The sequence below is a fragment of the Perissodus microlepis genome, chromosome 11 (assembly GCF_051167445.1).
Source record: "Perissodus microlepis isolate ML-2025 ecotype Zambia chromosome 11, ASM5116744v1, whole genome shotgun sequence".
NCBI lineage: Eukaryota > Metazoa > Chordata > Actinopteri > Cichliformes > Cichlidae > Perissodus > Perissodus microlepis.
In genome coordinates this window covers 22,612,977-22,636,978 of record NC_140471.1, presented here as the reverse complement: position 1 = coordinate 22,636,978, position 24,002 = coordinate 22,612,977, and the positions used below count along the sequence as shown (strand labels likewise).

Genomic DNA, 24,002 nt, shown 5'->3' with positions numbered 1-24,002 from the left:
CCATTTCATGAAAAGCCGCTGATTTCTTGTTGTTTTACTCAGAGCTGTGTCATTTTGTGTTATTTTGCTTGCAGGGCTTCAGTTACTTGATGTTCTGCCAAAGCTGAGTGAGCAGGAGGATGAAGACTTGATTTAATTTTACACATTCAGCAGCCTCCTCCATTGAGGAGGAACTTTGAGATAGACAGAAGACCCTCTGCACTGAAAAAAATAATCAGTGGGATAAACATAAAAAAAATTATTGTAATCGGTTGCACGAAATTAAGTTATGTTTGGTTAACCTTAGTTTTTTATGTTATACCTGCACACATTTTTCTGGTAACATGAACATGACTTTTTTATGTTGTTGTTATGTTTTTCATTCCGGTCAAATATTTATAGAAACCACTTGTTTATCAGACATGAACTTTTTGTGTTAATTGTATTGGACTACTATGTGTTATATTGACAAGATTATTTTATGGTAAGCTTATTTTATTTTATAACAAATTTCTAATATATAATATATAATCTAATATATAATTGAGTGTTCAATAAATAAAACTAAATTAAGACTGATCTTACTGTATGTACTGTACACTTTCTCTTCAATCAAAGAAATAAGCAAAACATTTTTGAACAATGACCTGTATTTTTGAAAATACTACACAGTTGTAACAATGGACTTTCAATTCAGGCTTCCAAAATATACATGAGTCATATCTGTACAATGCATCTCTTGAAAAACATTCCACAACATTCCTCAAAGTTATCTGCCGTAACCTGAATTCAACATTGTGGGGCCTTATGACATCGCGCTTATGTAAAAAATAGTTTTTTAAATGTAAGAGCCATAAGGTAATATGGCAACAGGGGTGTAATTATTAAAATGACACAAAGAAGAGATTTAAAATAACATTATAACCCACAGACACAAAACCAAGAGACCTAAACTGATTAGTATTGGCTTGCTTCTATCACTAAACATCACAATCACTAATACTAGACGATGCAATCTGTTTGTAGTGGTGCACCTTGGGAAAAAAATTGCAAACTGGTGAAATTGGTGCAAGGCACCATTTCCATTGAGAAAAATGGACATTCAAAGTTAGAATTTTTTTTTTAAAAGAGCCATGGCTTGAAAAGTGAAAACTGCAGTAATAAAGGCCCCAAGTTGAAAAGTGCCAGAAAAATAAGTTTCACTATGTACTGCAACTTTACCAGTGCTGGCTTAAAAGAAAGGATGGTACATATTCGAAGAGGTAAACATGTTGTTCCCACATCATAACTGGAAAACTGTTCAATCGTACAGTCTGGTCCTGAAAACCTGGGCCTTCTTTGAAAGGCTGTTCCTTTTGAGCTCCATAACCAGTTTCTATAATACCTCGAAGGTATACTTTTCCAGTGGGTAGGTGAGGTTCAAAGTGTACATTAGTCCAAACAGCATTGCAGCTGCTAGGGTATAGTTATCCAAATCCTGCCAGACTCTCTGGCCTTCAAGGACTATCCCGATGTCCTCAGGGCTGCCATTGGCATCTCTTGACTTTATGATGTAAATTCCCATGGTTGTTTCCTTATTAGATCGTTGGATAATGGCTTCATCTTTGGCCTAGAAAATGCAGAATTCCAAAATTTAATTAAACAGAACACTGGTCAAAGAACATTATACCAAATCTTATTTTAATCTGTGTCACTATTCCAAAAAATTTTAACATTAACACATTAGGTGAACAAACATGGATTCATTACAGCATGTGATTTGAGTCCTCAGAATGTTTAAAAAGGTAATGCATTTCTGAAGTGAAATCTCCATGCAAAGAAGCAGAATACTGTCAGAGCATAGAGAGGTGTTCAACTATGAACTCCACACATAGAAAAATGCAGGTAAAAGAAAAAAAAAAAAAACCACACCCATGGTAAATTGTGAAAATCCCAGGTGATTTTCAACATACTCCTGGCATAGAGTGACAAGCAGCATTTTGTTAAAATTATTATTTTCCCTAAAGTGTATACACAAATTAATTTTTTTCTTACCTGGGCTGTGGGCTCCAGAATGTTCTGAAGTCTTCTTCCTATTTGTCCTCCTCGCCTTTTGAAGACCTTTATTAGTTTGTCAGATAGCACATCTATCTGCGAGAGTAATCTGGACTGCAGTGGCATGGTGGTTAGGGCTGCCACAAACGATTATTTTGATAGTCGACTAGTCACCGATTATTTTTGCGATTAGTCGACTAATCAGATCATCATCCATTGGACGTAAAACGTACAGCTTATTGCACCAGCAGCATCTGCTCTTATATAACTATCATTAGCTTACAGCTTGAAGTGTTTAAGGTGCTAACTAAAAATAAAGACAAGATGATAGTTTATTAATTTTTAATGAAATTTGCAGATTGTTTCGGTGAAGTTTAATAAACTCCTTGCTATCTAAAATATAACAGGACACCGGAGTATATTCTCCAGCATCTCACACTTCTGATAATCAGCTGTCTGCTTGACGTTTATTCAGCTGTGTAAAAACTATAACTTTAATCTCAGCCAAACCGATTTACTCAGGAACAAATAAAATACTAAAAAAAACCCAAACAATAACATTTAAGTTATCTAAGTGACTTATATATCATGTTTAACCTGAGTAGCGAAAGACGGCGGTGGGTTTGAAAACGATTTGCCGGGAGTCCGGTGTTCTCACGGCTCTAGTGAGCCTTGCCCCCGGCTAGCTATCGAGCTAGTGGGTAACAGACGTCTCCGAAAACGTCGGAGCGCTTTTGAAAATATGTGGTGTTTAGATAAACTGAGCAGATATTTGAGGTTTACACAGCTACATTCTCGCCTGAAAATATGTTAAACGTTTATTTTGTGACCCAGAAAGAATAATAAGAGTAATATTAAAACTAACTAGCTGCCGCCATTGTTGGAAACTGAGCAGGGCCGCGCTATGAATTCTGGGACACAGCTTCTTCTTCTTCGGCGTTTAACGGCAGCTGGCATCCTTGTACATGCAGTGCTGCCATCTTCTGTTTCAGTGCGTTATTACACTCTTAAATCCTACTACTTATTCCTGCGTCTTTTGGGATCTTACAAAGCTTCAAACGACGCGTCGACTATTAAATCAGTCGTCGACGATTTTGATAGTCGACGTAATCGTGACTAGTCGACTAATCGTGGCAGCCCTAATGGTGGTAATGCGCTTAAACTCTGCATTTATCTAAAAAGAGAAGTTGTCACATAAAAATGCTGTCAAAATCTCAAATCTCACAAGGTTACATCCACACAAAGTTGTTATTTTTTGTCATATTACTATTTATTAGCTATGGGTCCCATGTTGCTGAGCAGTTCCATAGTTGCCCTTACTTCCATACCACCCAAAGCCTGTTTGCAACCACAGCAGTTGCCTCCTTCTGGCCATTTTGCAGTTCTGCCAAATGACCCAGAAACTACATCTATTATTGTCATATACACATCAAGGTCTTTCATTAATACTTAGTTAAATTAGTTAATTTGACCTTTCCAGAAAATTTACCTTACAGAATGTGAGATAACATATGCAAATCTTCACTAGTAAATAAAATAATGTTATTAAAACCTTAACTGTAACACCTCTACGTAACAGCGCTAGAGAATTGTTCTGAAGCAACACCAATCTGCCCTTCAGCAGGGATAAGCACCATATATCGATACAGAAAAAATAAATTTAACATATTTCTATCGTCATTATTTTTATCTCTTTAAGCCCTCCTCTCAGTCTCTCTATAAATCAGTTAAAATAATTTGTTGGGTGTTTGTGTGTCTTTAACATGTTATCAGTACATTACATTCACTGCCCCAGAACATGAAATAAAGCCCCACGTCATGCACTTCCTCTCCTAATGAGTACTGCATAGGTGTCATGCCCTAAATTAACCGACTTTAGTGAAGACCCCGCCCCCCCCCCCCCCCCCCCCCCCGAACACACACACACACACACAGAGAGCCCACCCCATGGCAAACTAGCTTATTTAACTGTTTAACTAAAACATTTTAGGTACAACCAGTTAACTAAATGGACACAAGTTTGTTAGTCTGTATTCACTGAGAAAAAACAAGCGAATGTGACTGGGCACACACTGAAAAAAAGCTAATGCACATAATATTGTCCCGCAGCTTAAGCTAGCATTATCGTTAGTTAACTTAAGGAATGACTTGTTTTTTCCATTATGTTGCTCAACAGCAATTCATGAGAAAAACTTCCCCCATCTAATGGATGTTCTCTTCGTTTCCTCTCAAACATGTAGTTTTCAGTTTACCTCGACAAAGTAAAGCTCAGCACCAAACGTAAACTAAGCGAAGACAAAAAATGGCGGACCGCCACAGTGAATTTTCCCTCGCAGAACACACCCTGGGGGGGGTGGAGTTTCAACAGAAAACATAACTATTTTCTGTTATTTTGATATGACTGGTTTTAAAAGACTGAACATCCTTCTAAAACAAGTGAAAGGCGTGAGACTCAATTATGTTTAGACCAAAAATATAAATGATTCATGTTGGATATATTTACTGTATTTTTACTAATTTAACAACCTCATCATTGCATTAGTCGCTTTATGCTATAGCATTACGTTTACATTAGCTTGAAGCTCAAGGTCGTCATTTTATTTAATTTCTTTTTCTGGGCTTACAAACAGGACACACAACATTTAGATAACCGTTACACTGAATCGTGGGTCTGTGTTGAGTCTTCCAGCTGCTGACTACAGAAGCTAGATTGACCTTTCAGCATGTTTATAGCGGCTGTGGCTATGTGCTGGTAATGTTACCGTGTGTGAGCAGTCACATTGGCAGCAGACATGTTTCAACAAACTAGTCATATCCCGGCCCTACATTAGCTTGTTTAATGGTTAAGACACTGCAGGTACCACCACTTACTACAGACACCGATGCAAGTTTGTAATAGTCTGATAATTTAGACTGAAAGAATATACAAACAATATTAACTGACATTATATATGTTAATTACTAATTTGCTTATCGCATAATTTCGGTTACCATTAGCTAACTGGAGCCTAACATTAGCCTTTCATGGTTTTCGATAAACAGCCCACATACCTGTAAAATAACAACACCCCAGTAAAAGTCCACATATATAAAGGGTCTACACTCTTTCTCACTGGTGTGTTAGCTTTAAAATCTTATTTACCTTCAAGTGTAAAACTCCAGATGGTAGTAGATTTTCCAAAGCGAGAGACAAAAATGGCGGACAGTGCAGCCGATTTTTCCTTTCCAGGGGGCGGAGCTTGAGGATAAAACACGACTAACTTGTTTCTTTTCAACATGATTTGTTCTAAAAGAATGAATATTCTTAAAGAATATGTGAAAATTAAAAGACAAAAATATGTTTAGATGTGAAATTTAAATTAGTCATGCTGGATATATGAAGTAATTCTATGCAAATTCAACAACCACCCTATTGCATTTTTTTCAGTGTACTTTCTTGCTCTCCATATGACTCATTATTACTCTGTTTCAAGATTTAAATTATTTTCAAGATGACATTTTGGAGTGAATTTGTTTTATTTGTATCTAAAAAAGCAGGATAACTACAATGGCTGGATAAGGTTGTCATGATGGCTTCAAATTTTTTAAATCTGACAGTAAGTGTATGACACATTTCTTACAATGGAAGGAACATCATCTCCAAGTGTTGTCTCTGCAGTAGGAAAATCAGTCTGTAGCAAGGGACCCTCTACCCCTGATGTGGTCTGTAAAAATATTTGATTTTTGCATAATAATTTTTATTACAGGAAGTTCTACCAAAGAAATATCTGTTCTTTTTTAAAGTATTTTTTAAATGGACTAAATATAAATACTAAAAAAACATTGCTTACCTTTTCATACTGCAGGACTGCCTTGAGAATTTTTTTCCTATTAAGACATGTATTAGGCACTCCCAAATCTCTTGAGACATTTTCCCAAAAGCCATGCACTTTGTGAACACTGTAGGTCTTTAGACTGGTCCCGGGTTCAGCATACTTGTGAATGACCTCTAATATATTTTGCAGGGATTTTGAAATTGTCCGTGCCTTTTAATGTAAAAGAGAACAGTGACATTAACACATCATACCTTTATTGTGCTGTAAGTGATACAGATTGAACAATGTATATTATTATCACATTATTGTTTGTTAAATTACTTGCCTTTCCAAAAACTGAAAAAGTGCAGGTCCTGAAATTTTGAGACAAATTAAAATTAATACAAAGAAAAACAAACCATATGAACATATCTGTTATCCTGAGATCAACCTTGCAATACTGATCAACAATAACATATGAAATGTGAACTCTTCATTTAAGTTTAATAGACTTCAGTAAACATTTTGGGGCACTCCAAGTACCCACACTCTAGTGCATGATGCGAAAAAATCTTTTTGGTGACTTTTTCAATGCCAACAACATAACAGGTAGCATTTAGATTTTTGGACATACAAGCGCTAACTAACACAGCCCTTGTTAATGTTTATTTGCTAAGAAATTATCTCTAAGTTCTAAATTTTAAAATTCACAGTGCAAATTACTGTAATTAACACTATAGTTAAAAAACACAAGCACTAATTCACTGTGTGTAATACACATTCCCTAATTGATTTATTAATATTAATAATGTTATACTATGTTACATATACATTTTGAGTGTCTCCTAAACCACAAAAACAAGCTGTTAAAGATTGTTGCTCTGAACGGACTTTACAATCATTATCACAATCACCATGACTTGAAAGAGTCATTGTGTCAAGCCAATGAAAGATTAAATTCTGGTAATACCCAGTGCAAATCGTTGCTTAAAAGAGAATTTATGACCTTATGTGACAAAAACACTTTTGTAAGATGAGTTATTTATCATGGTGAACAGTGTTACTTATTATGGTTTTTTTTTTTACAAGTAATGCAACCAAACATTGATTTTGTTTTAACATATTTGTTCGTACTACAAAATGTTACGTATTTTTCAATTATCTCAATGTGTTATCACTTCTTTTTCTTAATGAATATATATATTTAAGAAAAGATACAACATCAAAAGTCAAAGGACTGAACAGTTTTCACTACGCTTAACTGGAGGGTGTTACTTTTAAATGTACGCCTAAGAGTACAAAATCTAATCTTAGGTACATGTTATATTTCTATATATGCTCTCTATTGGTTAGTATATCAATATTATTGAAGTTTTCAAATTCTAAAAATTATGATTTTAGACACATTTCTGGACGAAGACTATATACAAAGCGCAAACAATCTAAAACAATTTTCTCTAATTAGACTGAGGAAAATAACTGGCATTAAATGGCTAGAATGTTCTCGTTTCTTATTAATAGTCCCATTTTTAGTGTTAATTACTCACCTTTCCATTTTATTGTTGGTGGGTAAACCGAAAATTTTTGTCCACGTAGGCCTCGATGAAAAGTTCAGTGTACTAATAATAATTATATGTAATGACAGCGTAACCACATATAAACGTTTCCTGTCGCAATGAAAGCTACGTTATCTGTCCGTGCGACGCAACGACTCAATAAATACCGAAAGATCAAAAGTGGGTTGGCTCTATGTCATGTGACTCTTGTCCCACACATCAGTTTGCATTGAATTAACAAATAATACTAATTTAATTCTAATAATGAAGCAAAAACTAAAAAATGTTAAGGCAATGTGCGACCTTGTTATTTCATGTATAAAATATAATCAAAATAGTATTGGCAGAAATATTTCTACGAGTTACAGTATGAAAAAAAAATTATGAAACCTGTAATCAAAAGGCAAGATATTGTATAGGTAATTCAGAATATTAATGTTAAAGACAATGAGTGTCAGAGAAAAAGACAAAAGTATATTGCTTAAAATATATTGTAAAAGATGTGATTAAAGACTTTCATATAAATTATGAGAATTGAAAATTGTTTTTATACTTCTAAGACTACTATTACTTAGAGTAACTTGAAAATTAACGAACAAGAAGGAAAATATTATTTTCTACTGGACAAGTGAGTTGAATTAGATTTTCAATGTTTTTGCAGTTAACATATTTACTGAGACAATCAAAAATGAGCATGGAACAACATCTGTTACATGCCATGGTACCCAGCTCTTTGTTTTCTCTTACTCTTGTCTTTCAGGTGTCAAGCCTCATTCAATACTCAATACACTCAATACAAAGGTAATTGGCACGTCTCTATTGGCTGATCTGGGGAACAGTAGACCAATCGCTTGCCTGGGATAATTTCAAAAAACCAGCTCCCAGGCCAGCAGGTTGGCTTCAGACTGTCTTTGAACTTTTGTTAGTGTGTGTGTGTGAATAGAGTGTTTGGGTGTGAGGCTGGACAGATAAGATCGGGGTACCCCAAACACATTCAACTGAGCTTTAAGTGTTAAAAACACTAGGTTAGGCAGGTGATGACACTTTTGTATCCTGTGACTGACCTTATGTGTCAAGCAGGTACACAGGCCTTTTGTTTTGCATATTATTTTATTTCCACTTTAGGGAAGCTGTTGGCGTCTTTTTGTTTTAGTAATGTCTTTGATCTGGCTCAGCCGCCCGGTTCTCGTCCCCAACATTTTTCTTTTGTTAAGCTTACTGTTATCAGGGCATGGTAAATGAACAGTAAACCTTGCCTGATGACTAATCTTCCCGTTTCCCTATCATTGATTTATTTGGGTTGTCATGGAAGAAGTATTAAACAATGCCTTTTATTAGAACATAAGCATTTAAATGCAGTAATTGTATTTGAATTAGTTAAATATGAGTGGGCAACTCTGACCATAACAAGACTGCATTTGCTTTAAGAAATTAATAAAAAAAATTTAGACATATTGTTGTCATTATTTTTACTCTTCAATTTGATGTGTTTTTTCTTTAAGATAGTATCAGAAGTTGCTCCTCCACCATGAAAAAAAAAAACTGCATGTATTCTTTTACTACATCCATGATTCTCCTCTGTGGTCTTCCTCATTCATCCTGTTTGGAGCTTAATGTTCAACATCCTTTATCTATTAAAATTACAGAAGTAGAAGAAAGTAATCATCAGAGCAGGAATCATGATAAATGATAAATAGATTACCAGTACATAAAAACATAACATTTGCATAATTTCTCTGATAACCCTGCATTGGATGGGTTTATTAACGGTGGGCTGAAATTGTACGCTGATGAGGAACTTTTTTGAGTGTTGAATTAAATGTCCTCCACAATCTGTATATGAATTGTCATTAAAACCATAGAGATTCTTACTTATAAAGGAAAGAAAAGTGTGACAATGCCCATCAACATATAGTGTATATTTTTTGAAACATTACAAAGATACAAGTAATTCTGGGTTCACCTGAATTACAGATTAGACTGGTGGACAAACTGTTGTGTACAACTGGTGACAGCATCAGTGACAGGGATGCCAAAAGGAAGAACAAATTAATCAGCAAGGCTGGAAGCAGAATTAGGAGGCGTCATAGTCAGCGAGGGTCAGAGATCATTGAACAAATTGCCCACCTTCATGGATAATGCATCACCCTCAAAAGGATTCAAAAATTGGGCCATGAAGAACAGTTCAGGAAACCTATTTTATTGTTTCGTCTGTGAAACTGTATAAATGAAATGTAAATTATGTTAAAGGCAAACACATTGGTAAGCCATAAGAAACAAACATGCTTTGCATTATGCCTTTAAACATCTGTATAGACTTGATACAATATTTATTAAATGAATTTGCTAACATGTCTTACATAGAGAGAGTATTTCTTTTACTGATGATATTTCAATTATATGTATTTTCTATGACTAAATAATGCTCTATCTAACACATGGCAATAACAGCAGATGTGGCAATTTTGTAATTTGTTGTATAAATTTGATATTATTTTAGGCAGTATATTTTCTTAGCCTTTGTCATACTCTGTTAACACAGCAATCTCAGAAACCGTACAGTATATTTGGCTGTGGATGACAGGGTGAAGAGTGGCGACAGCCTAGAGTCAGAATCCGGTGAGATATCTGCGTCACCTCTTACAGTTTTCCTGTAATCTGAGCTCAAAGATGAGAATATATAGAGTAGAGTACAGTAAATTGTGTTAAGTTTACTATAAATCTTCTGGAAATCCATACAGTAATTTTGGCTGTGGATGACAGGGTGAAGAGTGGTGACAGCCTAGAGTCAGAATCCAGTGAAATATCTGTGTCACCTCTTACAGTTTTCCTGTAATCTGAGGTCAAATATGTCAATATGTAGAGTACAGTAAAGCAAAATGGGAAGATTTTACTATCAATTTTCTCAAAAACCGTACAGTAATTTTGGCTGTGGATGACAGGGTGCAGAGTGGGGGTCACCCAGAGTCAGAATCCGGTGAGATATCTGCGTCACCTCTTACAGTTTTCCTGTAATCTGAGGTCAAAGATGAGGACATTAAAAGTACAGCAGAGTAAATTGTGCAAAGTTTACTATCAATTTTCTGGAAATCCATACAGTAATTTTTGCTGTGGATGACAGGGTGAAGAGTGGGGGTCACCCAGAGTCATAATCCAGTGAAATATCTGCGTCACCTCTTATAGTTTTCCTGTAATCTGAGCTCAAAGATGAGGATATTAAAAGTACAGTAGAGTAAATTGGGTAAATTTTATTGTTAATTTTCTCAAAAACTGTACAGTAATTTTTGCTGTGGATGACAGGGTGCAGAGTGGGGGTCACCCAGAGTCAGAATCCGGTGAGATATCTGCGTCACCTCTTACAGTTTTCCTGTAATCTGAGGTCAAAGATGAGGACATTAAAAGTACAGCAGAGTAAATTGTGCAAAGTTTACTATCAATTTTCTCAAAAGCTGTACAGTAATTTTTGCTGTGGATGACAGGGTGAAGAGTGGGGGTCACCCAGAGTCAGAATCCAGTGAGATATCTGTGTCACCTCTTACAGTTTTCCTGTAATCTGAGCTCAAAGATGTCAATATGTAGAGTACAGTAAAGCAAAATGGGAAGATTTTACTATCAATCTTCTCAAAAACCGTACAGTAATTTTTGCTGTGGATGACAGGGTGCAGAGTGGAGATGGCCTAGATTCAGAATCCAGTGAAATATCTGCGTCACCTCTTACAGTTTTCCTGTAATCTGAGGTCAAAAATGAGAATATATAGAGTACAGTACAGTAAATTGTGCAAAGTTTACTATCAATTTTCTCAAAAACCGTACAGTAATTTTGGCTGTGGATGACAGGGTGAAGAGTGGAGATGGCCTGGATTCAGAATCCAGTGAGATATCTGTGTCACCTCTTATAGTTTTCCTGTAATCTGAGCTCAAAGATGAGGACATTAAAAGTACAGTAGAGTAAATTGTGCAAAGTTTACTATCAATTTTCTCAAAAACCGTACAGTAATATTGGCTGTGGATCACAGTGTGCAGAGTGGGGGTCACCCAGAGTCAGAATCCAGTGAGATATCTGTGTCACCTCTTACAGTTTTCCTGTAATCTGAGCTCAAAGATGTCAATATGTAGAGTACAGTAAAGCAAAATGGGAAGATTTTACTATCAATTTTCTCAAAAACTGTACAGTAATTTTGGCTGTGGATGACAGGGTGCAGAGTGGGGGTCACCCAGAGTCAGAATCCAGTGAAATATCTGTGTCACCTCTTACAGTTTTCCTGTAATCTGAGGTCAAAGATGAGAATATGTAGAGTACAGTAAAGCAAAATGGGAAGATTTTACTATGAATTTTCTGGAAATCCATACAGTAATTTTGGCTGTGGATCACAGGGTGAAGAGTGGGGGTCACCCAGAGTCAGAATCCGGTGAGATATCTGCGTCACCTCTTATAGTTTTCCTGTAATCTGAGCTCAAAGATGAGGATATTAAAAGTACAGTAGAGTAAATTGGGTAAATTTTATTGTTAATTTTCTCTGAATCATACAGTAATTTGGGCTGTGGATCACAGGGGGAAAAGTGGAGATAAACCAAAACTGGGAGTGGATTGTGAAGTAAAATAGTGTCAGGACAGAAAAGAATGCGTTTCTAAGCCAGTCGGCACCGATACCGTAATATGCGTAAGAGTAGTGCAACCACATTTTAGGTGCGGCTGGCGGTGCGGCTAGCTTGACTGTGACTTCGTAAGTGAGGGCTCACTTGACCGCAGTGATTTGTCACGTCTCCAAACATCTCATGCTGACGCTAAAGGTACCCCTCGATGGCTGTGTCCCAATTCAGCGGCCGCACGCTTCGGAGTACGCGCAGTACGCGTACTACGTACGGTGCGTACTATAAGTACGAGAAGTGCGGAAGTGAGAGGTTTGTGAAATGGGACGATGTAGTAGCCTTCGTCGCGCTGCTCAGGTTGCCTTGCAACCATGATACTAACCGCGAGAAACGTTTCATACAGCATTGTTTGACAGAAATGAAGGAGAAAAAATGTTTTGTTGTTCATTCATGTTGTATGACATCACTTTGATTAGTTATATATATATTCCTTTTTTTAAATTTTTACAGTTCATTAAGTTACTTTTTTTTAAAACGTTTAAGCAGGATTTTAAACATAAATCACCGTACTACCGTACACAAACTAGTCAGTTAATATAGTTCTCTAAACTCTGTGTCAAAGATTCAAGTTGCAGTTATTTATATTTCCTATCACCTTAAATCTTCACTAAAAGACAAGTATCTTCACCACTGTATATATAGATGTATTAAGGCGCGAAGGCGGTCGCACTTTTTCTCCTCTCCTCCTTCCCCTTATCTTCCCTGCTTAGCCTCTTGTGTCCTTGTCCTGTCTCGTATGTATTACTTTCCCTGGAACAGTCTCTCACTGTCGTTCTCTAAAACCTAAATGAGAATTCCAGATAACGACTGTGTGTTGACTATTCTTCCCATTCCATGCAAGGCCACCTGGGTTGGCTGGCAGACTGTTTACTTAGCCTGATAAGGCGGAGGACACTGTCTCAGCTGAACTCTGGACACGCACTCACATACACTTACACTGATAAGCACGAACTCATCCCCCTCCCTTTCCAAACGCCTTCGATGCTTGTTTCCTGCGGGGGAACACGGCGGGTCTGTGTGCCGCGCTGGAATGGTAGCGCTGTGCAGGGCGGCTGCTGTGTTCGCTTCGTATTACTCCTCACCCCCCACCCAATCCTGTGGCTTGTCATGTCTTTCACAAAGTTGTGCTGTGGGCATTTATGTGCTTTTTGTGCAGAGGAGGTTTTTTGTTTCCTGTTCTCATGCTGTCCTACCATGGAAGCACAGCACGAGTAGAGGTCTCTTTTTTTCCTCTTGTACTTTCCCATTGTTGTGTATATTTCAGTGTTTTTCTGTAACGCTACCGATCTCCGACTTGTATCCCCATGTAATGTCTGTGTTTTGTCTGTAAGGTGGTGGTGGTGGGGGGGTCCCATTTCACTGCAGGGCAACCTGCATGTGGCGAATAAAGCTTTGATTGATTGATTGATTGATTGAAATATTGTTCGTTTAATATGTTGGCATTATTACATTTGGCTTAATGCTTACATATATGTGTAAAAAGAAAATGTACGAGCTGTGATAACTGTTTCTGATAAAATGAAGAGTAGACTGATATATTAAATATTCCTTTATTGGGTGAGAATATCATACCATGTCATAACTGCTTTAAGTCACACAGAATAGATATCAGAGCCTTAAACAGGCTGACTTCTGCTAAATGGGTCAAACTGGGCAGAAAGTATACATCGGAGCAAAGGAACGTAATATGTCCTAGGACACTAGCTGCCAACTTCCACTGGAGAAAAAGGGAGTAAGCAAAGATCTCCCCTCGAAACATGTTCAATGCAGCTAGGAGGACTCCGTGGCGACAAACAGCTGTTTCCATGCCCTCTTCATCCAACTTCCCAGTGGACTTTTTGGACGACTCCTTTGCTGCAGTCCAAGATGCAGATCCGCACAACCCTTTCCCTGGGACCTATACACTCAAAGATTTTAACATAAAATACATGACATGCTTAAGCCCTATCAGGGACAAAAACATTTTTTAACACAAATGCATAAGAATTAGCTGAATTAGCCTTAACCCTTTTGTTTTCCTTAAAAAAAAACTTACACTCGTACCCCTTGAGACGCCAAATGGACCCGCCCTAAAAAGTGCTATAAAAATGTTATATATTAATATTTTTTTCCACTTTAAATGAGTCAGTCTTTAAAAACTACTTCTGCCTGAAATATTCATATCAAGTTTCAATTATATTTCGGGGTTTTTAACCCTTTAAATCCCAGTTTCTTTACATGAGCGCACCGTTTTTTTAGCCGAAAGTAGTTCACAAACACTTCTAATTGTGACGTATTACACCTGAAACTTTGGAGGACTTAATTCTTTATACAGAAAAGTTACAGGAGGATATAAATAATTATCAGGGAAAATGTCCTTCGTTTATTACAATGATCCCATCCGAAAGTGAGAACACTAAATATAAAATGCTCTTTTGTAACCCTCAAACTGAATGGTAATGGTAACAATACTATTTTCCATGAAACAAAAACCACTCCCCACTCCCTGCTAGGGATGGGTATTGATAAGATTTTCACGATTCCGATTCCATTTTCGATTCTGTTTAACGATTCGATTCTTTATCGATTCTCTTATCGATTCTCTTATCGATTCTTTTTAAAAAAGGAGAACACTAAGGTCGATTAGCTTAGAACTTTGTTTTATATCTTCTCTTCGAACAAGATAGAAATTTAGGAGTAACATGGCCTTAAAAAACCCAACAGTGAGATCTTAAGAGATCCACAGCCTATGGCTCTTCAATGGGGTGTCACAGGGTCCCCAGAGAAAAAAATTGTAAATGTAAAACAATAAAATAAATATTCTTCTGTAGCAATAACAAAGTATAACATAAATTATTCTGTAGCAATTACACAAGAATATCCAGTAATGTCCCTGCCTACAATTAAACACATTCACTTACCGAAAATCGGGGGCATCTGCTGTGGCAAATGGGTGCAAGCCTTTGACCACAAACTCAGTCACTGCTCGGTGATATTCGTCTATCCTGGCCTGAAAGGAGACGCTACCGGTAGACTGCAGCGAGAACTGCCAGCGAGTGCCAGCCAGACTCTGTCTCTCTCATCATGGTCACCTAAATGCAGCGCACAGTAATGGCAGGTTTTGTAATAAGGCAGATGCGCTAACATAATATGCACTGTTAGTTGATTATTTACCTGCCGCATTAACGGGAGAGGACACCCGTTAAGCACACCATTGTTTTTCTTGTGACATTACCAATAAGTTTGATGTGTCACATGGCCCTCTTCCTATTGAAAAAACAAAAGTTGTATCCAAGATGGCCGACTTCTAAATGGCCACCATGGTCACCACCCATCTTGAGGAGTTTGCCCCCTCACATATACTAATGTGCCACAAACAGGACTTTAATATCACCAACCATTCCCATTTTATTACGGTGTATATATATAAATGGCCCACCCTGTACTTACCATTGCCTTATTTGCCTCTTGTGATTGAAGAGCTGCCTCTGCATTGTTTAGCTCCTCAATGTTGTGCAAGGGCAAATCCAGAGGCAGTACCCCAGCATCTACCGATTCATTGCAGCAGGGATGGCGGATGGCTCTGACCTCCTCACGGAGTTCGTTAACTGCTCTGGTCAGGTCTGACAGCATAGTTAACATATTTTGTGAGGTCGTATCTGTTTCAAAGAACAATTCTAGAAAGATTAATGGCTTAAGCAGTGAGAGGCGAAAAACTAATATATCCATAAGTGATGGTGTAACATTCTGCATTCAAGTATAAGTTGTTCTAACTGCTAAAAGTGTTTGCTAGTTTTTGCCTGTCACATATATTTGATATTTGTATATGCAGCTTGCCATCACCAGTGTGTGAATTGTGTGTGAATGGGTGGATGACTGAATGTGTAAAGCGCTTTGGGGTCCTTAGGGACTAGTTAAAGCGCTGTACAAATATAGGCCATTTACCATTTATACCATGTAAAATCTGAAATTCCAAGATTTTCAAACTTGCCTTGTAATAGTGGCCTCACAGAGTCTCTGGAATCTACAGAAAAAAAATCACAACAAGATGACATTCAGGAGTATAAATTGGTGTTTTGAAGATAAGAGTACAATGACATTGTGATTCAGCTTTAAAACAATTTTAAAAGCATACCATCTATAGGGAAGGCCTCAACATCAGACTCTGCATGCTGGGGAGATCGCAAAGCTGTGTCGTTTTGTGTGTTGTGCCGGAGTGGCGAAAGGTGCCGGAAGCTGGGCGGGGCATTATGATGCCTGCACACACAGATATGTACACAGACACTAGACAGTATTTTATTACCTGGTATTTTCACTCGAGGGGCCTGGGGAAACCGTTTTTGTGTGGGCTGCTCATCCTCTGAGTCAGTATACGTGTACAGGGGATTTGGTCTAAAGAAAAGAAGTTAAAAACGGTCATAAGTAATTACAAATGTGCTTTTGGCATTTTTTTTCCTAAAGTTACAGTTTGATTTCTAACAACACACACAGGGAACAGAGACGTGCAAGAAGGTACAGTATACAAGGAATTTTTGAAGTGCACAAGTGTACACGGCTTTGCATTTTTAAAAAGTTTACAAACTTCCACTTTTTGGACTATATTATGTGGTGATATTGCAGTATGCAAGCACCACAGATATGTATAAAAGACAAGATTATAAATTCTTAACAATCAAAGATATGTTTGTGAATAAAAAAGTTTTACTTGTGCTTCCTTATATGACTGGTCTGTGTTTCTGCTTCGGACTGAAGGTCAGACGTATCACAGTGTTCATGTAGATATCTCTGGAGACTGCGTTCTGCTTCGTGAAATGTGTCTGGAAGTACAAACACAATGTATGGCCAGACATAAATTAGGACACGAAAAACTTGTTATTGTTACATTTATACAACACCAATCCAGATGATACCCACCATGGCTTATGAGAAGCCGGACTGGTGCATAGGTGAGCCATGTTGCACCAGGATGAACTCTCCTCTTTACTGCGGCGTGGATCCTGAATGTGTCTCGCAGAGGATATGGAGGCCATGACAATTTCTCCCCATTTATCCATGAACTAGGGACTATTTCTGTACCACCAGTGCTGAACTGCACAATGCACCAGTCTTTCATTTTTATCTTTTTTTTAATTTGGAGTCTTTTTTTTGCCCTGTCTAGGATAAACAGGAAACAGATAATTACAATATATTTCATAGTCACTACAAAACTTGATCTATTGACTGAACTAAATAATAAATAATAGCTTAAAATGTATATAGACAACAATTACAAGCAAACCCGATAAAACAAACTTTTTTTTTATTGACTATGCATGATTGGCGGCAAGCTCATATACCGACACATCATGCAGGAGTACAAGATTGAACATGACATATGACATAACAACATAATAAGACTTGTTTTTATGTTTATAATTTAATGCAGGCTAGGTTTTACCACACACGTCTGCACGAAGATAAATGTATTAAAAGTTGTGATTTTTTTTAAGGAATACATAAAGAAGGAGAATTAAAACTTTATCGTTATTAGAGTATAACATTTCCACTATGTAAATAGATTAGTGCCTTTTCTGTCTGTCCTTCAAAGCAGATATTCTTTTCTTTACATAATAAAATAAAATGAGAAACATAACAGCCCCCTCTGCTGTCGCCATTGTGTTATTGCTTCAACATGGAGCTACTGTTTACTTCCTGTTTGGGTCTGCCTGTTCCTGTGAGGTCCTGCTACCTGTCCAACAAGAGAAATTCTTCACTCAACAAGTTGGTGACAGTGCCTGGGCCCTGTTTTAGAGAGTAAAATGTTAAAAATATTGCTAAATTGGCGGAAATGTGATATCTATGCGTGGTGCTGAGTCCTTAAGGTAAAGTAGATGTGGAAAGTAGCAAACATCGGCTAACATTAGCTCGTTAGCTCTGCCTCCTGGGAGGTCAAAGCTGCAAATATAAAGTTTGTTTTTGTATATTTATATATTTTTATTCTATTTTCCCGCTTTGGGGCATTGACGCATTTCTTTCCACAACTAGAGGCTTTATTTGGGGGAACTTATTCACGTTTTCCTTCCACTTTTGCCGCTGCTAGCCGACTGCTAACCTATAGTAGTAACAGTCGCCAAGGGAACAATGAACATCCTTCCGAAGAAGAGCTGGCATGTCCGCAACAAAGACAACGTCGCTCGAGTGCGGAGGGACGAGGCCCAGGCAGCAGAGGAGGAGCGCGAGGCCAAGCGTCGCGTGGAGCGCGCGGAGCAAGAGGTGACTCCGGATGGATGACCGTGGCGTGCTGTTACTGTACCTACTTTTTTCTCTGTTTCCCATGTAGTTTGAGCAGGATACCTCAAATTCAAACCAGATATGATCAGAAGCAAGGTTACTAACTTGAACAATATAAAAAAAACGTACAATATATAATAATATAATAATAAAAGTGTACAGTAAATGTCCTTTTTCAGTAGAGCCTACCTGAGATGCTCTTAGTCCAACCCTAGTTACAAAAAAGTTAGAATACTGTGTAAAGTGTAGCTGAAAACAGTGAGGATTTTTAAATTAAGTAAACCTAAATATACCTTGAAGCACTGATGGTACCTTTCCAGATTTGCAAGCTGCCAGTTCCATAGGCACTAATGCACACGTTGTACCTTGAGAAACAGTTTTCTACTGTGCCTCAGTCCATTTTGAATAGGCTTTGGCCCAGAGAAGGCAGCGTTTTTGTATCATGTTCACATATGGCTACTTCGAAGTGTAACAGTAATTTCTGGAAGTGTTCCTGAACCCATGCAGTGACTCCATGACAGAATCCTGCCTATTTTTACTGCACTGTTGCCTGTGTTGCCAAAAATCACAGGCATCTAGTATTGATATTCAAAGTCTTTGTAACTTTACATTTAGGAGCTTTATGCTGAAATTGGTACACAACTTGTAGACACAGTTTTTGCATACCCAGTCATGTTACTGAGCGGTTGGCAGTTAACTTAGTTGCAAAATATTCCTCTAGCTGTTTCCTTTTAGTTAAGCTTACTTTTCCAGCCTTTTGTTACCACTGTCCCAACTTTTTGAGATCTGTTGCTGCCAACAAAATCATTTAAAACATTGGTTATGTTTTCAGTTGTGAATAAAAATTGCAAAATGCAAATTAATGCATTCTCTTTTTAATTTACATTTTGCACAATAAATAAATATCTAGAATATTAAAGCTTTTTATAATGGGATGCAAATCTAAAAAATAAATATATTAAAAAGGCAGAATTTTTTTGAAATCAAATGTATTACAGAAAAGTTATCCAAAAAAATTAATGTCAGTACTGTACATTAAAGTAAAGGACAGGAAACGTGAGATGACATTGAAGTAGCTCAGTATCACATGGGGTAAAATGTAGAGGGCCGTGGAGAGCCGGAATAAAATGTTATCATGCAAGAACAGATTGTTCTCTGCTACACTTATGTGTTGCATTGCAGAGATTATTTGGGTTTTACTGTATTTAAAGAAGCTTTGAGCCCATCAGTGAGGGGTTTTGTTTTTTGCCATCCACTGTCACTAAAAATATTTTTAACCATTTTATTTAACTTACTAAAGCTTAAAATACATTTTTGTTGATCAAATAGACAAAATGTATTGGAAAACATATAGACCTTTGATACGTTAAGTAACCCAGATGTCCAGAACCCCTTAAAAGGCCCACACTGAGACAGGAAACACCCTGTTTTTCTGAAACAGCAGAGTGAAAGCAGACTAAATATTAGCAACCACGTATGCATTATAATAGGTAGAGTGTATGAGCATCAGATACTGTCCTTGTTGACTGCTGATGAGCATTGTTTCTCTGATGTGTCAGCTAACTTTTGTGCTGACTAAATGTTCAAACGGTGTAGTGATCTTTTCTTTATTTCCCCTGCCAAAAAAGGGTGGATAGTTAATGGTAAAAATATGTAATATACTAATTAAAAAACAAACAAGTTGTTATTTTAAACATCAGTATTGGTCCAGAGTTTTGCAATCACTGCATCCCTAATAGATCTCTCACTAGTGCACGCCTATCCTTTACAATTGTAAAAAACAACACATTTACTGTTGTATGCTGTCATTTGTTAATATTTTTTAAAAAAACAACACCTGGAAATCAATGCTAACATTTCCTATGTGTTACTATTCAGATTGCTGTAAATGTACTGTACGTCTCTAAATTGGCACCAGTAGAAAACTTAAGTATTTATGATTTGAGCTTAGTTTTTTCTTATGAAGGTTAAATAAGCTTTGCCGTGCCCATGAATGTCCTTTAATTGTTGTTCATTGTTTACAGGCACGTACAGAGTATCTGAGAAGGAAAGCCCGAGCTGCTCTTCAGTCAACAAGAGGAAGCAGAGATGATGGTGATGAGGAACAGGGTGGAGGAAGTGGAGCTCTGGAGCATCTCAATCTTTTCCCCCTGGAGGAGTCCTCGGAGAAGAAGGGGAATGAGGAGTATCTCAGGGAAAAGAAAGAAGAAAAGGTGTCCGTGCTGCTGCTTCTGTCAGTCTTCTCTTTCATGCTTTTCTTTTGCTCTGACGTAGCAGCTGAATGATAGCAAAGCTTTTGCTAGTTTGGTACCACATCTGGGTTCAGTGTCCTGCATGGTCTGTGGTTGCAGGTCCAGTGCTGAATACCATTTACATTTTCATTTTTTCCATTAAAAACCTTTAGTAGTTAGGAGTGGATCTGCAAAATCTTGCTTTTCAGCTCAGTCACAGAAATGCTAAATGCTTTGTATGTTTTTGAAATGTTGCCAGAGAAAAGATGATTCTTATCTTATCTCATCATTAGTGGGTGTAGTTTTCTCAGATGTCATTTGAATGGTTTGTTATCACCAGACTTTAAAAAGCAATGCAATCAGTTTAAATTTTTGTCTTGTTGTCATCATACCTGCTGAATCTATTCTGCAGCCCAGTGCCAGTATGTATGCACGCAGCGTAAATAGATGCAGCATGAGATGGGGGGGAATTTAATTCAGACAGACAATATAAATACAAGTTAAAGCCCGTGGATGTGATCAAGGCTTTCCAATCACAGGTCAGAAAATGCCAAAATGCTGCTGATGGCAAAGCAGAGGCACTTTAGTACCATTTACATTTATTTAATGATTTGCTGAAGTATATTAGTTTATTGTGTGTCCTGTTTTAATGGCAGAGAATATCCATAACGGTTGTTGTGTTTTAGTTAATTTAAATTTTTTGCTTCAGTAAATTCAGAACTCAACAGGAAGTTGAATTTTTGAAGTGGTGTGGTGGGAAACACCTTGGTGCATAATGAGATACGCTACACTCAGGCTACGTCCACACTAATGCGTTGTCGTTTGAAAACGCATCGTTTTCTCTCCGTTTCGGCCTCCTGTCCACACTGAGACAGCGTTTTCACTGATGGAAAACGCAGCGTTTTGAAAACGCTCTCGAAAACGCTCTCGAAAACGTTTCTGGTTTCCTTGGTAACCTTTCATGTATATACATATGTGTATATGCACTACTTCCAAACACTTTGTATAAGCACTTTCTTTCTTTCAAGAACACCTACTAATTGTATGTCCCGTTGCTGTATTGTGTGTTTGGATTTCAAAAGGGATATTGTCAGCCACCATTTATCACCTAATGCTGATTTCCTGTTGCCACTAGCTGTCGCGCTGACTGTGTGTAGATGTCTCAGACTCGCTTCCAGGACGTCAAGCTCAGGACAGAGTGGACAGTGTACATTTGAGTTATAAGAGCTTTTTGTAGTTTGGCATTGCCAAGGTCTTTAGATTAAAGTTCTCTAAGAGGAGTTTGATAAAGTGTACTGCTTGAAAAAAAGCATTTTACATTTAAAACAGTGGACTTCCTGTTGGGTTTAGAGCATGTCTCCAAGAGGCTTTTTTTCTAAATATTGTGGGTTTAAGTCAGGCTACAAAATTTCATACATGTAAGTGAAACTTATTATTGTTTGTTTTTTTGTTTGTTTTTTTATATGTAGCACCAGAAACTATTTTTCCCACACCCACAGGCCAAACCTACAAAATACAAAAACTTTTACCAGTTTCATACCTTTCAAACTTTCCTACCCCATCAACAACTTCCTGTTTTAACAATATGAAGCTAAGATAGAGACAAATCAAAAAGCAATTTATCTGCTCTTCTAGACCTTTTCGACTTTAGCTTGGAATACAGTCGAGAGTATCTGGTCGCATTTTTTTCCACTGTTTTCCTTTATCACACAACAAGAAATAGTTTGCTTTTGACATCTTCCCACTGCTGGTTTTATGTAAGGGAGCTGCTCAAATAGCACACAGCATGCAGCACACATGATGCCTCAGCCAGCCTGCTATTTGCACTTAGAAACAAGTACTATGGAGCTCGTGGAAGGTTAAAGACAGGTTAATGTCCCATCTGGCTACTCAGATATTTACATTCTCCTATCTGTTGGGTATTGTCTAAAAAAAGTGTGCTACAGTAATGAAAAAATAACACAAAATATTTGTTTCCTGTTGTTGTTTTTGTGGGGGGGGGTTTCTAGGAGAAGCAGGAAAGAGCCATTGGCTTACTGGTGTCATTGGGACCCCAGCCGGGGTCTGAGGTCACGCCGTGGTATCTGAAAAGCAGCAAAGACAAAGAGGAGAGCAAAGAAAAAGAAAAGAGAAAAGGGATAAGTGAAGAGGAGAGAGAGAAGAAGGATCGTAGACTGAAGGATAGTTTGGATCCTTTGAAAGATATGAAGAAAGCTCTCGGAGAGAAAGACAGAAAGGAGCACAAGAGCAAGAAAAAGGAAAAAAGAGACAAAGGGGAAAAGAGGAGCAGCGGAGAGAGGTAAGAATACCAGTATTGATTGTCTGGAAGTTTTATCCCCCTTAGTATTTTACTGGGGCTCAAGTCAAATTAAAGCGATCTTGTGGTGAATATCAAAGCAGGTCGGTAACAAAATGTCTGTCTGGTCTCTTCCAGCTCGATAGAAAGGTTACGTGCTGAGCGTTTACAGAGGGAGGCTGAGGAAAGGAGGAGAGCCCAGGCACTTCTGGAGCAGAGGAGCGGCAAAGGAAAGGAGCCTGGGAGGGAAGTGAGCGAGAGGGAGAGGCCTTACAACAGCGCATACTTCCCAGAACTAGCCCGAAAGCGACAAAGGCGGGACCGGGAGAGCTGGAGAGATGAGATTTTAAAATCCTGAGCTCTCTTTGCTGTTTACAGACTCCAAATAAAGCTAAAGACGTTCACAGGACTGCGTCACTGTGAACTCACTATGATACAAACAGAAAGTCTGAGCCTTCAGCGTTGTGATCGTTTATTTTTATTTATTATTTGTTACTCGCATGAGGGGCAGAGGTCAAATTTATCTGCAGAGTTTTACCCATGAACGCATCAGCAGGGCAGATGGCCCATCACAGGGGGCTTGATGCTCAGCACGCCAGCAAAGACAGCGCTGTGTGAACAGCTGTTAGCAGGACATATACAGTAACAATCTAAAGAGTCTGTTAATCTAAAAACATTTACATTAAATCGTCTTCGCCGATGGTTTGAGTTACTAGTTTTAGGCCATTTCCATACATGCATGCATCCACCTCCTGCAGGTCTTCTGAGGGAGAGACCGAGACATTCCCAAGACAGAGAAAGAGGGATATAATGATTTAATTTCTCCAGCATACTCTGGGTCTAACCCAAGGTTTGCTCATGGTAGGACATGGCCAAAACATTTAACCTAGGAGGCATCATATTCAGATGACCGATCCACCTCAGCAGGCTCCTTTAGATGTGGAGGAGTAGCGGCTGTGCTCAGAGTACTTCCAGAATGACAGAGCTCCTCACCCTGACTCTGAAGAAGCGCTTCAGAGGAAGATCATCTCCACTGCTCGTATCTTCGACAACTCTTCTCTTCACCGATCCAAGTCCCTTATAATGTATGATTATCAAATATAAACAAAAATCATAATTAATATTTTCAGTATTCTGTGACACTGCTGGTTTAAAGAAACACTGTAAATGTCGATGGCAACAATAAAAGTATTATTATTTCCAGGAAAAAGCT

General features: G+C 37.9%; 2 protein-coding genes and 1 long non-coding RNA gene across 4 annotated transcripts; 1 reads left to right on the top strand and 2 right to left on the bottom strand.

Moving 5' to 3' along the window:
- Nucleotides 1-783: 783 nt before the first annotated feature.
- Nucleotides 784-3,152, bottom strand: LOC146377811 (uncharacterized). The gene is made up of 2 exons (XM_084943278.1): nt 2,014-3,152; nt 784-1,588 (listed from the first exon to the last, which is right to left on the bottom strand). The coding sequence occupies exons 1-2, from the start codon at nt 2,137-2,139 to the stop codon at nt 1,355-1,357; spliced, it is 360 nt and encodes a 119-aa protein (XP_084799404.1). The 5' UTR covers nt 2,140-3,152; the 3' UTR covers nt 784-1,354.
- A 10,397-nt stretch (nt 3,153-13,549) lies between these two features.
- Nucleotides 13,550-17,573, bottom strand: LOC146377810 (uncharacterized). The gene is made up of 5 exons (XR_014801612.1): nt 16,907-17,573; nt 16,698-16,809; nt 16,128-16,384; nt 14,914-16,016; nt 13,550-13,910 (listed from the first exon to the last, which is right to left on the bottom strand). It is a non-coding gene; the product is annotated as an uncharacterized LOC146377810 (long non-coding RNA).
- Nucleotides 17,574-17,662: 89 nt separating this feature from the next.
- leng1 (leukocyte receptor cluster (LRC) member 1) lies at nt 17,663-24,002 on the top strand. 2 transcript variants are annotated; one of them, XM_084943272.1, is made up of 5 exons: nt 17,663-17,752; nt 18,072-18,244; nt 20,287-20,475; nt 22,503-22,792; nt 22,928-24,002. In XM_084943272.1, the coding sequence occupies exons 2-5, from the start codon at nt 18,113-18,115 to the stop codon at nt 23,145-23,147; spliced, it is 831 nt and encodes a 276-aa protein (XP_084799398.1). In that variant the 5' UTR covers nt 17,663-17,752; nt 18,072-18,112; the 3' UTR covers nt 23,148-24,002. The 2 variants fall into 2 exon arrangements, with proteins under 2 accessions (XP_084799398.1, XP_084799397.1); XM_084943271.1 differs by having other exon boundaries at nt 17,679-17,853.